This window comes from Schistocerca piceifrons, chromosome 11, assembly GCF_021461385.2.
Source record: "Schistocerca piceifrons isolate TAMUIC-IGC-003096 chromosome 11, iqSchPice1.1, whole genome shotgun sequence".
Taxonomy (NCBI): Eukaryota; Metazoa; Arthropoda; class Insecta; order Orthoptera; family Acrididae; genus Schistocerca; species Schistocerca piceifrons.
Window position 1 is genome coordinate 142,878,777 of NC_060148.1, and position 16,670 is coordinate 142,895,446.

The 16,670-nt window shown below is 43.4% G+C and overlaps 1 protein-coding gene across 1 annotated transcript in view; it reads left to right on the forward strand.

Moving 5' to 3' along the window:
- The window catches only part of LOC124720272 (dnaJ homolog subfamily C member 11), a 135,017-nt gene that overhangs the window by 104,523 nt on the left and 13,824 nt on the right, over nucleotides 1–16,670 (forward strand). The window contains exons 9-10 of the mRNA XM_047245589.1: nucleotides 818–1,009; nucleotides 14,798–15,080. Of these exons, the coding sequence (XP_047101545.1) occupies nucleotides 818–1,009; nucleotides 14,798–15,080 (475 nt within the window). The remainder of the gene's footprint in view (nucleotides 1–817; nucleotides 1,010–14,797; nucleotides 15,081–16,670) is intronic.

Sequence of the window (16,670 nt, forward strand, 5' to 3'; positions counted from 1 at the left end):
TGTGAGCTGTTAAGGTGATTGCCACTGTCTTTTTGTGAGTTGCAAGGAGTAACGCTCACAGATTTCTTGGAAAAAGGCAGAACCTTAACTGGATCGTATTATGATTCAGTGTGGGATCATTTGAAACTTATGTTGGCTGACAAATGATCAAGGTTGGCATGTTAAAAAGTGCTATTTCACCAGAATAATGCATCATCCCACGCATCAGCGATAACAGTGGCACAAATTTGACTCCTCGTCCACCTTGTTTGCCAGACTTGGCCTCTAGTGAGTTTTTCCTGTTCTGATCCCTAACGTTAAACTTTGGCTTGTTGCCAAGATATTTTCATCTAATGAGGATGTGACAGTTGCAGGCAACGAGTATTTTGCAGAGTTTGACAGAACCTGTTTTTCCAGAGGGATGAAAAAGTTGGAGGATTGGTTGACAGTGTATACACCTCAGAGGAGACTCTATAAAGAAGTAAGGTGTGTTGTTTACAAAACAAATATTTTTGTTGCTTTTCTTACCAGACCTCCCTTACGCACTTGTCTTTAATGAACAGTCTCCACCCAGGACAGTGTATTGAGTTTTGTTACTTAGGACGTCTTTAAGCCACTCACATACCTGACAACTTATGGCACATGTTTAGAGCTTTATTATTAATTTGCAGTTGGGCACTGTGTCCAAACGTTTTCTGGAAATCTAGGAAACATACACTTTGTATTCCTGAACCATGTTATGCAGTGTCAAGAACAGATTTTTCTCTTAAAAAAATTTAGATGTCATTTGTACCAGTAGCTGTACACATCTGTATCTGTGACTGCGAATTCTCCCCAGGCTGGGCCGCGGTTCGCAGACGTACGTCATGCCCATACACCTGTGCGAGGAGGTGCTGCCAGCGCCCATCTTCTACGCCACCGTCACACCGATCGTCATCTGGGCAGTCGTCAAGAAGCTGGTCGTCGACCCGATCGCACGGGGTGCCGCCCAGCGGGAGAAGGAGCGCCAACGGGAGGCGAACAAGGCCAGGTGAGTCTGTGCGAGTGGACGGAAGTTGTGAGGAATCTCATAGGGGATCACAAGACGGGGGCATTAAACTGATTCAGGTCAGGTTGTAGGAGTCCCGTACTTAGGAAATTAATGTAGGGATGTAGACGTTGTAATTTGGCACCACCGCTCATTGTGAGGTTGTACTGGAGGTGGTCTGCCATTGCCTCCCTTCGACCTGTTGTGAAGTGTCTAGTGTGTACCCTATTTACCCAATTACACACTGAAGAGCCAAAGAAACTGGTACACCTGCCTAATATCGTGTAGGGTCCCCACGAACACACAGAAGTGCCACAGTATGATGTGGCACGGACTTGACTAATGTCTGAAGTAGTGCCGGAGGAATTGACACCGTGAATCCTGCACAGCTGTCCATGAATCCGTAAGAATACGAGGGGGTGGAGATATCTTGTGAACAGCACGTTGCAAGGCATCCCAGATATGCTCAATAATCTTCATGTTTGGGGTGTTTGGTGACTAGCAGAATTGTTTAAATGGAGAAGAGTGTTCCTGTAGCCACTCTGTAGCAGTTCTGGACATGTGGGGTGTGTCACATTGTCTGGCTGGAATTGCCCAAGTCCATTGGAATGCACATGAATGGATGCAGGTAATCAGACAGGATGCTTACGTACATGTCACCTGTCAGTCATATCTAGACGTATCAGGGACCCCATACCACTCCAACTGCAAATGCCCCACCTACCATTACAGAGTCTCCACCAGCTTGAACAGTTGCCTGCTGACATGCCTGCTCGTCCAACCGGGCGACATGTTTCCAGTTGTCAACAGTTCAATGCCAGTGATGATGGGCCCAGGCGAGGCGTAAAGCTTTGTGTTGTGCAGTCATCGAGGGTGCAGGAGTGGGCCTTAGACTTCAAAAACCCATACAGATAATGTTTTGTTGAATGGTTTGCACACTGACACTTGTTGATGGTCCAGCATTGAAATCTGCTGCAATTTGCGGAAGGGTTGCAGTTCTTTCATGTTGAAGGATTCTCATCAGTCGTCATTGGTCCTGTTCTTGCAGGATCTTTTACTGTCCGCAGCGATGTCGGAGATTTGATGTTTTACCAGCTTCCTGATATTTATGGTACACTCGTGAAATGATCTTACGGGTAAATCCCCAACTCATAGCCACCTTGGAGATGCTGTGTCCCACCGTTTGTGTGCCATCTATAACACAAAGTTCAAACTCGCTTAAATCTTGATAACCTGCCATTGTAGCGGCAATAACCGATTCACCAACTGCGCCAGACACTTGGTGTCTTATGTAGGCGTTGTTGACTGCAGCGCCATATTCTGCCTGTTTACATATCTCTGTATTCGAATACTAATGCCTAAACCAGTTTCTTTGTTGCTTCAGGGTAAGACGAGTTTTTTTTCCCAAATTTGTCATACAAAAGATTCAGGTTCACCTTATATTCACAGATTTAACTATTGTTGCAGATGTCAACATTTTTACGTAGTTTTTTAAAGAATATAAGGGTAGTTTCACATTTGTGGGGGTGGTCTTACACTTAGAGATGAAGCTTCAGTATTGAGGCCGTGTGCTGATTTATTTTGAAGAATTCGGAAGGGTGGGATTGGGAAACGGTACTCGTGTTCCGACAGGCTCAAGATTTCCCTGTATTCAGTATTGACTTTGCTCAAACAATCACATGACATTGGCTTGCACAGCACTATTGCGAGAGATAAGCGAGAAACTATCAGAAATCACTGCACGAGTCTACCACTCTGATTATAATTTGATAATTTTGTGAAACACAGGAGGAAATAGCATTAAATTCTATCCTCTTTCAAACTTTTGTTGTGTTTGAACAGGTTCGCAATAAACATTCTTATACATGTACGTATACCGTATACAGACATTAATGCTGCCGCTTTTTAAGTGAAGGTTGTTCTTAAAAAAACATCAGTTAATTCAGGATCCAGACCAATATTTTATTTGGTTATGAGAGACCGTAGTGATTTACTAAGTGGATTGCAAATGAGAAATTTGGTCACTGTTCACATATTACAATACCAGGTAAAAATATTACTGGCTTTTAATCATCTTTAGAACATAATGGCAATGTTCACTTGAAACGAGAAGGAAAATAAATCCAGAATGAAGTGTCTAACAAATGAAATATTGCATTAAACCAATTATAATTGTTCTACCAAGAATAAAGCACAGTGGCAAGAGCCACTGTGGAGAGAGTACTGACGGATGTCTCTAGATCGCAGGACGAGTGAAAGTTTGTGAATGGAGTGAATCGTAATTATTGTCTTTCATTTGTGTATTAGTTTTTAGATATGAGCTCCACATTAGAAGATACTGCAGTCTGTAATTCACAGTTGCTCGAGCTCAGCACTACAGAAGGGTCGGAAGGCTAACAGTGGCGTCAGCTCGGCCGAGACCTAGAGGAGAGTAGGAAGGGGAGCAGAGAGCGACCAGCAAATCTGTCGTGCTGCCAACTGTGGTAGTCTGTACCTCGTGTTGTGGCTTATTATGGCTATCTGCCACATTTAAACTGCAGATTGCTTTTGTAGTTTGTAATTTGTAGTCACAATCGAAGTGACTTTACAACTGGACAAATACTCAACAATAGTATTCATTACTGCAGGAGGTCATAAAAGTTTAGATACGGACCAGTGGAATACTTCTGTGTTTCTCGCTGCAATATTGTCGGAGCTCACTGTGTCCTATGACGGGAACGGAAAAGGGTGTGTGTCGGCTGCTGGTTCTTTGCAGCTAGTGAGAGAGTGGCGGGCAGGTGATATGTTTGAAAGCAAGAAACATTATCACGTCAGTGTAGAAGCAAAATCTGATATGTATTTGGGAAAAAAGGGGATATGTTCTCAGGTCCCACTGTAACAACAACCTAAGATATGGTAACAGCCAAATATTTGTGACAACAAACACACAAATTTCACAGCTGTGCTGTTGGGGGGGGGGGGGGGGCAGCAGGTGGTGATGGTTATTGTTATTATTATTATTATTTAAAATAGTGATACCACAGACAACAAAGTTAAAAAGCAAAAAAGATAGAAAAGGAAACAGTCCAAAAATTAATGTAAACAATCAATAAATGCCATAAGTTTAGAATAGGCGTAATTTTAATGTTTTGGCAGATACTTTGTCAATAAAACAGTTTGTAATTCTGATTACTCGGAATATGTTAAAAATAAGCTTTTTCTTAAGGAGCTTCTTAAAATAAAGGGGTCATCTAATATTCAGATTTGTCTTATATTCAGGGGTAAATCCAGTATCTGTGCTCTGAGGATGACTGTGGTGGCTGCTTGTACATTGTGCTGCTGGGTTTGTGTTGTTACGAATGAAGGGAAGGGAGAGGGAATTCCAGCACACATCCTACTGCACTAGTGGGGCCACTGAGCTTAACGTCCCTGTCAGACAGACAGTTCACCGTCGACAGTGTCGTGTGGCCTCACTTCGGAGACTGAGCAGAGGTTTGGAATGTAAGCCGGGAAATTGGTGCAGAGGCTGGTGATCACCACCTCTCCTTCCTCTGCCAGCTAAATACTGGCAGTGAAATTTTCCACAACCGGGATTCGAACTGGCTCACCGAAGTCGATGCCACCACACAGGTCTGTATCAGTGACCTCGACTACAGAGGTGGGATTTTGTACTGATTGACAGATAGAATTTTGGCCAGTACTTATATTAGACGCGAGGTATGTAGTAATGCTGATAGAAACATGGTCACACTCTGAATTTTCTGCAGATTGCTTTGGCCGAATGCTCAGTGTGTAGCAGTCTTTTTGTTGCACCTGTCTGCAACTTGACTTGTCTTCTTTATGGTGCGGTGCAATCTGTGCAACCTATCCTTTTCATATTATTGATATTCCAATTATTGATATTCCAACGTGGGCTTTCTATTGTTTGACTTTGGAAGTAAGACTTCCTTTTTGCAGTAATTTACTGTAAATACTTGTCTTTACTACCTGACAGCTGATAAAAATGAAATATAAATGATCACATTTGAAATTGTTTGGGAAAGCTCTCTAAGAGGCATATTTGTAAACGTAATTAGACAAATAATTAAGGAACGGGCATTAGATCTACAAATATGTCCGTATTCTGCAAACCACCGCAAAGTGCGTGACACAGAGTACGCGCCACGGTACCGACTGTTAAGGTTTCTTTCTGTTCTGTTCATGTACGAAGCTTGGGAAGAATGATTGTTTGAATTCCTCTCTGCATGATGTAATTATTCTCATCTTGTCCTCACAATCCCTGTGTGAACAATATGTTAAGGGGTTTTAGTATGTTCCTGGAGTCATCATTCAAGACTGTTCTTGAAACATTGTTAGCAGTGTTTGTTGGGATACTTCACATCTACTTTCAAAGAGTCTGCCAGTGTCTATCAGCTCTATTGCTTTATGCAGAGCATTTCCATTACTCTAGTACTTAGTAATGCCAACATGAAATAGAAAAAAATATATTTATTAGTTGAATTTGGTCAATGAAATAGTAACTCTGTTAATTAATTTATGTAGCTCACTGACCAAAATGAGTAATTTGATGATGCAGCGCACATTAAAATATGTCACGTAAAGGCTACAAAAAGTTTTTTTAAAGAAGAGATAAAAAGAAATATTTTTTTATGTGTAAAAAAAAAAAATGACACAGGTGCACCATCTCCCCAGTAGAGGCCCATGAATATTTTGATGCTAGTGATGTTCAGGGACAGTGTTCAGACTGCTGTTTGATGAATATGATTTTAGAGATGTTGCTGAAAATGTCATCAATTTACATTAATGCTCAACTGGCATCTGTGTCTTCTGAGCAACCAGGTGTTCCACATAAAGGCTACAGCTTCAGCAAGATGATCTAACCAGCTCTTGTGGAGTAGCAATCAGTATGTTAGACAGTGTTTCTACATGAAATATTTTTACAGTTATTATCCGTTACGTGTAAATTATATTCTGGATAATAGTGGGGTTTGGATATGTCATACACCCACAGTTCATGTATTTAGTATGTACAAGAAGAAGAAAAAGGAAAAAATATTATTTGCTTTGCAAGCAGTATCAGAGCAAGAGGTGGTATCCCCCTTGCTGAAGTGCATCCTGCAGTGCTGCTCGAGGCAGTGACACCGCACACTGGTGAAAGGATGATGTAAACTGGAAGTGTTCAGTTTTTCACAGTTTCAGTGCTCTCTCTGTCACTGCACTTTACATCAGTTAGTGTATGTCCGTAGCTCGTGGTCCAGTGACTAACATTGCTGCCTCTGGATCACGGGGTCCTGGGTTCGATTCCCAGCTTGGTTGGGGATTTTCTCTGCGCGGGGACTGGGTGTTTGATTTGTCATCATCATCATTCGTAACAGTGGCTAGATTCAACTGTGTACAAATTGAACTGTGCAAAAATTTGGACTTTGTACGGGTGCTGATGACTGCACAGTTGAGCGCCCCACAAACCAATCGTCGTCGTCATCATCATCATCATCAGTTAGTGTATTTCAGAAATCCCTGAACTTTAGGAGAGTATTTTGCATACTGCAGTGTAACTGAATGTTCCTCAGCTAACTGTGAAAAACTATCAGTGCTGCGTTTTCCATCGTGTATATAATAATCTTTTTCCTCGGTACACTGCATCTCGCATTTTACTTAACCAAAATTAATGATTGCTACATCATTTTCAAGGTTTCATTCAACACCTATGACAAAAGAGACACACCTAGTTTAAAATTATTGTTTTTGTTAAAAAACCAACATCCCACACAACTTCCTCCAGAAAGCTGTGGCTTCCGTTCCAGTTCGTTCGAGGAGATTGGTCGACGTCACAGACGCCTACATTGAGATTTAATGGACTTGTGAAGAAGCGAGCTGGGATATTTTTTATGTCCCCTCTTGTTTTGCCATCTGCCTCCTTAAAATTCTTCTTTTTTTTTTTTTTTTTTTTTTTTTTTTTTTTTTTTTTTTTTTTTTTTTTTTACTAATGACCAGTAACGTATGTGAATATAATCTGCATTTCCATATAAGAGAAAATTTGGCCCTCAGTTTTAAAGACTTTTACACCCACTCTAATTTTGTGCTTAGTTTTCGGTATGTAATTGATTTTCTAGTTTATTTTGACTATTCCTAGTTAGTATCCTTTGTTATAGGGTGAAATCAGTTATTGTTTCGTAACTTAAATTGACTGATAAAGAAATATAAATCCTGTAATAATTGTAAACATTTGGAAGACGAAATGCTAGTAACCTTAAAGTATCTATTTGGCTCTATTCGAAAATATGTTAGCAAAGCCAGCCCTTAATTAATTCCAAAGTAATTCACAGTTTTGCCCAAAGTATTGTTTGTGCACTTATATTTGTTAATTTCATGTTTTAATCAAATAATTCAGCCTAACTGTTGCAGTAGAAGAAACTGTTAAAAAGATCCAATGTTTCGATGTATTCAGTTAATTTAATGAGTTATGTTTTAATTGTTATTTATGTAAGTTAAACATCGAACTATGTGAAGTTTCAGTACCTATTATTGTGATGATTTATAAGGGTCCGATTTTTGGTCACGGGGCAGTCAGTTCACGGCTGAGTTTCAGACGAGGAACCTGTGTCAGTTAGAACGACAACAATGCATCAACTTAACAGTGAAATAAGTGTTACACCAATAGGCCGTGTGTTGAAGCAATGACAGTGTCTGTTCCATACGTACCTGATTATTCCGAAAAAACTGTGAACTGTGTGGTTAGGCTTTTACTGCTCACAGATGTTCAGCAGTAAACTACTGTAGCAGTATGTGGATGTTTGCCTGCTAACTATTAATGAGGCTTATGGGAAGTTACAATAATAGTGCACTGGCCATATTAAATGTGTATATGGGGCGGTTGTGAAAAGTGAAAGTAAGCTGCTGTGAAACGCAACTGTGCCTCTGTCGGCTACATTATTTACAGTAGTCAGTGTCCAAATTACAAACCCTATTTTGTAGCTGGTCTAGCAATGCAGTATGTCGACACTGAGGACAACAAATGAAGAAACAAATTAGGTGAACCGTTACACACTGTCAACATTTGCAATCATATCCCCATATAACAGTGTATGTAATGTAGTAATTTCAAATAAATAACTTTGCAAAGATGAAAAGTATGTCAATTTCAAAACATAGTTATTTCCCACCCACCTTGTGTGTAGGATATCACCTACATATAGTGTGTAAGGAATGTATGGCCAGACTTTCAGGAAACCCTCCTCACATGTAGAGGAAAACAATACATATATGGTCATGGGTCTGGAAACATTTTATTTCCAAGTTAGAGCTCAGTTTCTACAACTCTTCAATATATTAGTCCTGGGAAACTCACAGGAAAAGAAAGTTTCAGCACAGTGTGAAACACTTCCGTAAATGAAATGTTCAGAATGTTACCAAGGATACGTGTCAACTCACCATTACATCAAGTCTCTGATGCACTGTGTGGGTTTAGATCTGGAGAGAGTATCGGCCGAGGGGTAAGTCCCCCTTTACCTATCCATCCGTCATAGAATATGTTATTTAGAAGCTGACAAATGTTCACATAGAAACAGAGGTCCGTCATGCACAAAATATATGTTCTGTCGAAATTGTAAAGGCGCACATTCTAACAGGAACGTGGGGGATTTTCTGAGAAAGCACAGTAAGTTTCTCCATTGATCCTGGATTCATGTGATTATGTGAAGAGCAATATGAAATGAGTTCTAACATGGAAACATAGCATTTTCAAACCCATATTGATATGACGTATTTTATTCTCTCTCTCTCTCTCTCTCTCTCTCTCTCTCTCTCTGTGTGTGTGTGTGTGTGTGTGTGTGTGTGTGTGTGTGTGTGTGTGAAGATTGTTTCCCAAAAGTTTGGGTGCACTGTTTTTTACACAGTGTATAAATAACAGCTTTCAAGACTGTTTTAGTTCCATTTAATTATTAGGATTAAAAAGAAATTAATTGTACACTTGCTCATTTATAGATTATGACAGTACAGGATGGTTTGCACCTCTAATATTTATGAGAAAATTTCTGGATTTAATGTGGCCAAATTCTGTATCTGGCCAATCCACATCTCAAAACTCAAAACTGAACGTACCTCTCTCCCTCTCTAATAATATTACATTGATGCATAAGTTTGTATTTTTGTCTTGCACATTGGTATTCCAGGTCATATGGGTTTATTTATCGATTTTCATTTTTTATTTGTCATTAACTTTTGCTGTTTCAGTTAAATTGTTGCTATTTTGTCATTCAGAGATAGTGAGTGGAACTGTGGACACTAGAAAATAGTGCCAAGTGGAGAAATTAGAAAATTTGTGACATGTTCTTCTGTTTGAGATCAATAGGGGGGTGACAGCAGTGGATGAAGCCAGAAACATTTGCACCGTGTATGGGGATAATGTCAATGGAGAGAGCATAATGGTTTACTCGTTTTAAGGAGAATCATTTTGACATTACTGACTCTCCACATTTAGGTAGATGGCCAGTGTTTGATGAAGATTGTTTGAACACGTTAATTCACGATGCTCCGTGTCAGCATACTAGAGAACTGGCAAATGTAATTAACCGTGGTCATTGCACCATTGTGTGACATTTGAACATACTGGGGAAGTTCAGATTTGGTACGAGTACCGCATGCTCTAAGCCAAAATCACAGAAATCAATGGGTCGCCATATGTGCATCTGTGCTCGATCGTCATTAGTTCACTCGTGAACAGCACTAACCATTCCTATCCTGTGTCACCACTGGTGGTGATAAGTGGTGTCTTTATGCTAACAGAAGGAAAAGAAATTAAAGGTAGAGACCAAACAAAGCAGCATCCACAAAACAAAATTTTATGCATCTGGTGAAACAGCAATGGTTTGTTTTGCTTCCCAGAGGTGTAACCATAACTGCTGATGTTTATTGTCAATGACTGAGACGTCTCACAGACACAGTCAGAGGACGACGACAGCGTGAAGTGGTGCTACCCGTGATAACGCCCGCCCACATTCTGCTAGACTGACAAAAAGCAATGTACGGCAGTTGGGTTCGGAAGTCATTCTGCACTCACCTTATTCACCTGATCTCACGCCCAGAGATTTTCGCCTTTTCTGCTCTCAATCGAACAATCGTCAAGGAACTTCCTTTCTGGATGAAAATGTGCTCCGAACGTGGCTCGGCAAATACTTTGCCTCAAAACCACACGATTTCTCAAGTCACAGAAGAGAAAAGTTAGCCCAGCATTGGCAGTGTTGTAAACAGTGAAGGATAATATATTATTGATGACTAAAGTCTCTGTTACATATATCTCTTTTGTTTATTAAAAATGTGGAAAAATACTACGAACTTATGCATCGACATAATATTATTTTATAAAACTTTCTTACCGTAAGAAAACCTAAAATTAATGCCCCCCCCCCCCCCTCCCTTTCGTGCTGCATGTCCGTCCTGTTGCTATTCTATTTCCCTTCCCCTGGGGAACATGTCTGGACTGTTTTTGGAAATGTATTCTGCATTTTTGGTAGTCAATATTAGTATACTCTCCACTGTCATTCATTCCCTTTTTCTTTCTGCATTCGCCTTCTCCTATCCTTCCTCCACTTTGGCATTTGAGGTTCTTCTCTTATTATTCTTCCTCTTCTTCTTCCTCCTCCTCCTCCTCCTCCTCCTCCTCCTCCTCCTCGTGCGCTCCTGAAGGCCGGCCTGTGCATCTGATGATCAATAGGTGACTGGGTCACGCGTAATTCCCAGTCCTGGGTCGACAGGTAGGTTCGCACGTACCGCCTGGTACAGGCCAGGCCCAGGGAGGAGCGATTCCCAAATTGCTGATTGGTCCTTCTGTCAGGTGTTCGGGAGGGGTGAACAATCTCCTAAGATGGGGGCACCCAGTTGGAAGGAGTCCGTGTCTGCGGTACGCACCTCCGACCGTTCCTTTGCCCCGTACTCCGCAGGCTGACAGAAGGAGAATGCCGACGCTCCTGTGGACCTCGTGGAGTAGGATCCTCCTGTCTCTGTGCTCAGTAGCAGTGAGTCTTTGAAGCCGCCGAGATGACACCCCTTCATTTTTTCGTCACGACTCTCGTCCGATGGTACGTTCACGGTCTTCGATCCGATAGAGAGCAGTTACAGCTGCTCTTAGAATTGCAGCATCTACTTGTTCTCTGCCTTAAGGAAACAAAATTGCAGTCTCAAGACCGCTTTAAGCTCTTGCATTTCTTCCCGGTCCATTTTGACCCCCCCCCCCCCCCCGCCCTCTGCCCGAGGATGGCATTTCGTCTCGTGTGGGAGTCGTGTCGCTCATACAGGATGATGTTCAAAGTCGAGCCATCTCCCTGACTACCAGTCTTCCAGCTGTTGCAGTTCGCCTTTCCCTTCCTCACTTAACCTTCTCCCTCCGTCATACGATGTCACCGGGGCAGACTCCCTCCAGCTCATTGGGCAGCTACCTCACCCGTTTGTGCTGCTCGGTGACTTTAATGTGCACTATCCTGTTCGGCATTCTCCCAGAACTTGTCAGAGAGGTGCCCTCGTGGCTGACCTTAATCGACTTAACTCTTCTGCCTTAATGCAGCAGCAACTGTGTTCCTTTCAGACTCTATGCATACCTACTTCCATTTGGACCTATCCCTCTGCACCGCACAGCTTGCCCGTCGTCTCGAGTGGTCCGTTATGTCTGACACGTACTCGAGTGACCGTTTCCCCTGTGCTATCCGTTTGCCGACTCCCACGACAGTAGGCATAACTCCTCCGTGGCGACCTTCGACGAACGACGTTTCCCGAGTTGTGATTACCAGATAGAGTATTATGTTAAAAATGTTACCCTTACCACCATGGAACGTTCCATCTCTCGCACTTCCTCTTTACAGAGCCGTGTCCCAGTTCTGTGGTGGACTGAGGCGTGACGCGACGCAATTCTCCCACGGAGACGTGTTCTCCGCATTTTTTAGTGTGATCCCACGGTGTAATTCATTATAAACAGATGCCACACAGCGTAGTTACATTCTTCAGGATAGCAAAAAAAGCTGGATTTCGTTCACTAATTCTTATAACAGTTCCACTCCCTCTTCTGTTGTGTGGGCCAACCTCCGACGGCTCTCTGGGACCGACATCAATTTCCCACCTTCCGACCTGACAGTAGCAGACGATGCCATTGTAGACCCTATTGCTATCTCCGGCACTCTGGGCTGTCATTTTGCTGAGATTTGAGCTCCTCCCACTATCACCCTGCCTTCCTCCCTGAAAAACGAGGGAATTGTGAGTGCTACAATGCCACCTTTACTGTGAGGGAGCTAGATCGTGCTCTAACTTCATCCCAATCCTCTACCCCAGGCCAAAATTCACATTCGAATGTTTCAGCACTCTTTCGGGCAAGCACTTTCTGCTTCATACGTACAACCGCATCTGGGCAGATGGCACGTTTCCCACACACTGGTGTGACGCCACTGTTATACCCGTACCTAAGCCTTGTAAGGACAAACAGCTTCCTTCTAGCTACTGCCGCATTTCTCTCACCAGCTTTGTTTGCGAGGTGACGGAACGTACGATCCGTGCCCGGCTGGTACGGTGGCTCGAATCTCACAATTTACTTACAGATGCACAGTGTGGATTTGGAGCGTGCCATTCTGCAGTTGACCGTCTCGTCACTTTAACCACCCGTGTCAGGAATGGGTTTTCTGCAGAAATTCCAGACTGTGGTTGTGTTTTTCGATTTGAAGAAATCCTACTACACCTGCCGGAGGACCGGTATCCTCCGTACTCACTACACGTGGGGGCTTCCGTGGCTGCCTGCCCCGTTTCCTTCAGGAATTTTTGAAAGACGGAGTTTTCAAGCTGTGTATGGGTTCTGCCCTGTCAGACACTTTTGTCCGGGAAAATGATGTGTGTCAGGGTTTCGTCCCGAGTGCTGTCCTCTTTGCTATTACCATTAATCCTGTAATGGCCTGTCTCGTGCTGGGTGTCTTCGGCTCCATTTTAATTGACAATTTTGCCACCTATTGCAGTTCTCGACAGACCTGTGTCGTCGAGCGGCGTCTCCAGTGGTGTCTCATTCGCCTTTACTCGTGGAGCGTCAACAGTGGCTTTCATTTTTCCACTGACAAAACCGTTCGTATGAATTTCTGGCAGCGCAACTGTTTCTTCCACCACCTTTACATCTTGGGCCTGTCGCTCTTCCGTTCTTTGAAACTACGAAATTCCTGGGGCTCCTGGGAAACTTTTTTGGTCCTCCCACGCGTCTTACCTGGTAGCTCACTGTAAGCAGTCCTTCTGTTTCCTACATGTGCTCAGTGGTACTTCCTGGGGAGCACATCAAACGACCCTCCTCCATTTGTGCTGGTCCCTTGTCCACCCAAAACTAGACTACACGTGTTTCGTTTATGCATCTGCACGTCCGTCCCTCTTACGGCATCTCAAAACTGTTGGCCACTTGGGCGTTTTACACTAGCCCAGGTGAGTGTCTGTATGCGCAAGCTGCCGAACTACTGCTGTCGTACTGCCGTAACGTTCTCCTCTCCAGGTATGTGTGCCATTCGTCTGCCGTGCGTGGCCACCCCTCCTATGCCTCCTTCTTCAGTGACTCCTTTTATCACCAGTATGGACTGTATCCCAGCTCTCTGTTACCTCCTGGAGTTCGCTTTTGGCCCTTTCTCCGGCAGCTTAACTTCACGCTACCTGCAACTTTCCCGGTGGGTGTAAACACTTCACCACCTCGGCTTCGCGTGGCGGTCCCTGCTTACCTTGGCCTTCATTTGCTTTGTAAGGACAGTACTCTAGCATCACTCTATCGCCTTCAGTTTCGTGACCTTTGCACAGGACTTTGCGTGGTACCTCTGTATATACTGACGGCTCTCAGACTGACTGTGGTGTCGGACGTGCTTTTGTCATTCGCACCGACATTTTTCAGTATCGTCTTCCGGAACACTGCAGAGTTCTTCGCCCCGTATCGGACCACGCAGTACATCCGGCGACACGGGCTTTTCGAGTTGTATCGTTAGCTTGGACTCCGTCAGTGCCCTACAAAGCCTCTGTGTGCTGTACACCGTCCATCCCTTAGTACAATGGGTCCAGGAACGATGGTCACTTGCTCACTGTTGATAGTCACTAAGGTGTTCAAGTGGGTTCCTGGCCACGTCAGTCTGGCAGGAAACGAGGCTGCTGCTGCCGAGGCTGCAGTCCTCGTACCTCAGCCCGCCAGTTCTTACATTCCCTCCGACAATCTCTGTGTTGCCGTCTGTCGCCGTGTGGTGTCACTTTGACAACACCACTGGTCCTTCGTTAATGGGAATGAGCCTCTCCCAGCGGCTCGGACGACCTCCTCTCGGCTCTCTCACCACGAGATCATTTTAACTAGGTTGCATATTGGGGACTGTCTTTTTAGCCGTCGCCATTTGTTAAGTGGTTCTCCCCCACCACCTTGTGGAAATTGCACACAACATTTGACAGTCCAGCATTTCCTGACACACTGCCCTTTCTTGACCTCTTACGTTCTCGTTTGTATTTGCCGTCTGAGTTATCGGTCATTTTAGCAAACGACGTGCGTGCTGCCGACCTCGTTTTACTTTTTATTTGTCGTAGCAATATGGCGAGGCCATTTGATTTTTAGTTCTGAACCTCTGTTTCTCTATGGTGTATTTTGCAGACCTTTCTCCACGCCATTGCTTTTAGCTGTTTTCTCTTCTGTCAATTGGGATTGATGGCTAGTCCTTTTTTACTCCTCTCTGTCTCGGTGGTGCACAGTTTTGACACGGGTACATATGATCCTAGTTATTTTTGTGCACTAAAACAAAACAAACAAACATATAATTAACTGGTTTCGAAATGTTCCAGAATGGCAGAAACGAGACGAGAGGCACAGGCTGCCGTCGAGCTGATGAGGGCCACGTTCGCACGTGTCCGCGCGGACGAGGAAGCCCGCCGGGGGCTGGTGGTGGTACGTGCCCTGTACGGCCGCCTGATGCCCACCACTGCTGGCGCCTCGACCTCGGGGGGCGGCGCAGCGGTATCCGACGTCGAAGATGACGTGGGATCCCCGGACGAGGTGATCGACGTGACGGTGCCTCTGCAGTGCCTCGTCCGCGACTCTCAACTCGTGTTGCACGAGTCCTCCAAGGTTAGTCGCTGTCGACCGTATCACTGTATGTGCAGCTGTACTGAATTTGTGTAATAATAATGGAAATTCGTAGATGGAGTAATGCATAAAATAAGGGAAGGGCAGCCACTCACTTATAGCGCAGAAACATACAAATCCCGTCTCGCACAGTGCTGCAGTCTCACTTGCCAGCTCGTTCGACAGCTCCTGTGACAGCTCTGTCATCTGCTAGCTGGCTGATCTAGAGGGAGCTACTCGTGTATACCGTGATAGGTCCGGTGCTGTTTTTCTTGTGAGACCTAGGAGGGTTCCCTGAATGCTACCTGCGCTGACCGATCGGGAGTACTGTTTGGGTACTGACTTCGCAACCTACAGTGTGGGAACTCTGAGACAACGCCAGTTAAACTCGAGACCAAACAGTGTTACGCACCCACTAGATGAACTACGATCTTTCTCAAAAGGTTGTAGGGAAACAATTTGGTGAAAAACTTTGATTCTTGCACATCTTATACCTTCGTTCACCAGCTTCATGGTGAACTGCCTATCATATTCGCTGTGATATTGTAGAATTAAGTGAACTACTGCAAGAATTTTTGAAAGTTTGCAGTGAAAACTAGAGATCGCTATGAATTTGCATTTGGTGCACATTACATCATGTTTTGCTGTGTATGAAATGTAGTTAACATGTTGAATTTTTCTTTAAACTTTAAAGGATATTGCTATCTATCACCAGTATTGAGAAAATGGATCTTATGTAAAGTGCTTCGTCCCAAGCTCGCACGCCATTGAAAAAGCTGGAATGAAATACTCACAAAATTCCTCATATTTCTTAAACTGTTTCAAATATCGAAACAAGATTTTTGGCAAGCGAAAGTATGGAAAGAGGAGAGTATTTCGCCAAACGATTAATGTGCCCAACTTTCATATCTACCACGATGGTCAGGTGACTACAGATTTTTTGCATTGAAATGATGTAATATTTAAGGGCCATAAATAGTTGGTTAAATGAGAATTACTGTGGGTTTGGAACAATATACGTGATGAAATTTCACTTTATTTTTGTGCCAAGAATTGGCATTTTCATAAACTGCTGCCTCGTCTTTCCATCAGTTGCTGTTGTGTATTTCTGTTGCAATTTTTATTGCATTAGAATGTTAATTGTTCATTAATAGTCATATTTATTATGATATTTTAGGATTAAACAAACTACTGCAAGAATTTTGGAAAGTTTGCAGGAAAAAATTGGGCTCGCTATGAATTTATGTTGGGTGTATCTTAGGTCATTTTGGCAATAGAAACCGATTAATGTGGCAACAAGGAGTCTAACGCATTAGTCAAAGGTCATCACTAATAACGTTTCTCAGAAGAAAATAAAGGTGGTAATAAGTCTAGGGAAAGTAAACCACTGCTTTTCTTGAAATTTTAGTGGAATCCTGTACCTCAGTATCTTTTTAATAACGAATTATGTGGACTGAACGTAGGCAATGGATTTTATTTCCCTATCTAAGTAATCCCCCTATGAACCATAGACCTTGCCGTTGGTGGGGAGGCTTGCATGCCTCAGCGATAGAGATAGCCGTACCGTAGGTGCAACCACAACAGAGGGGTATC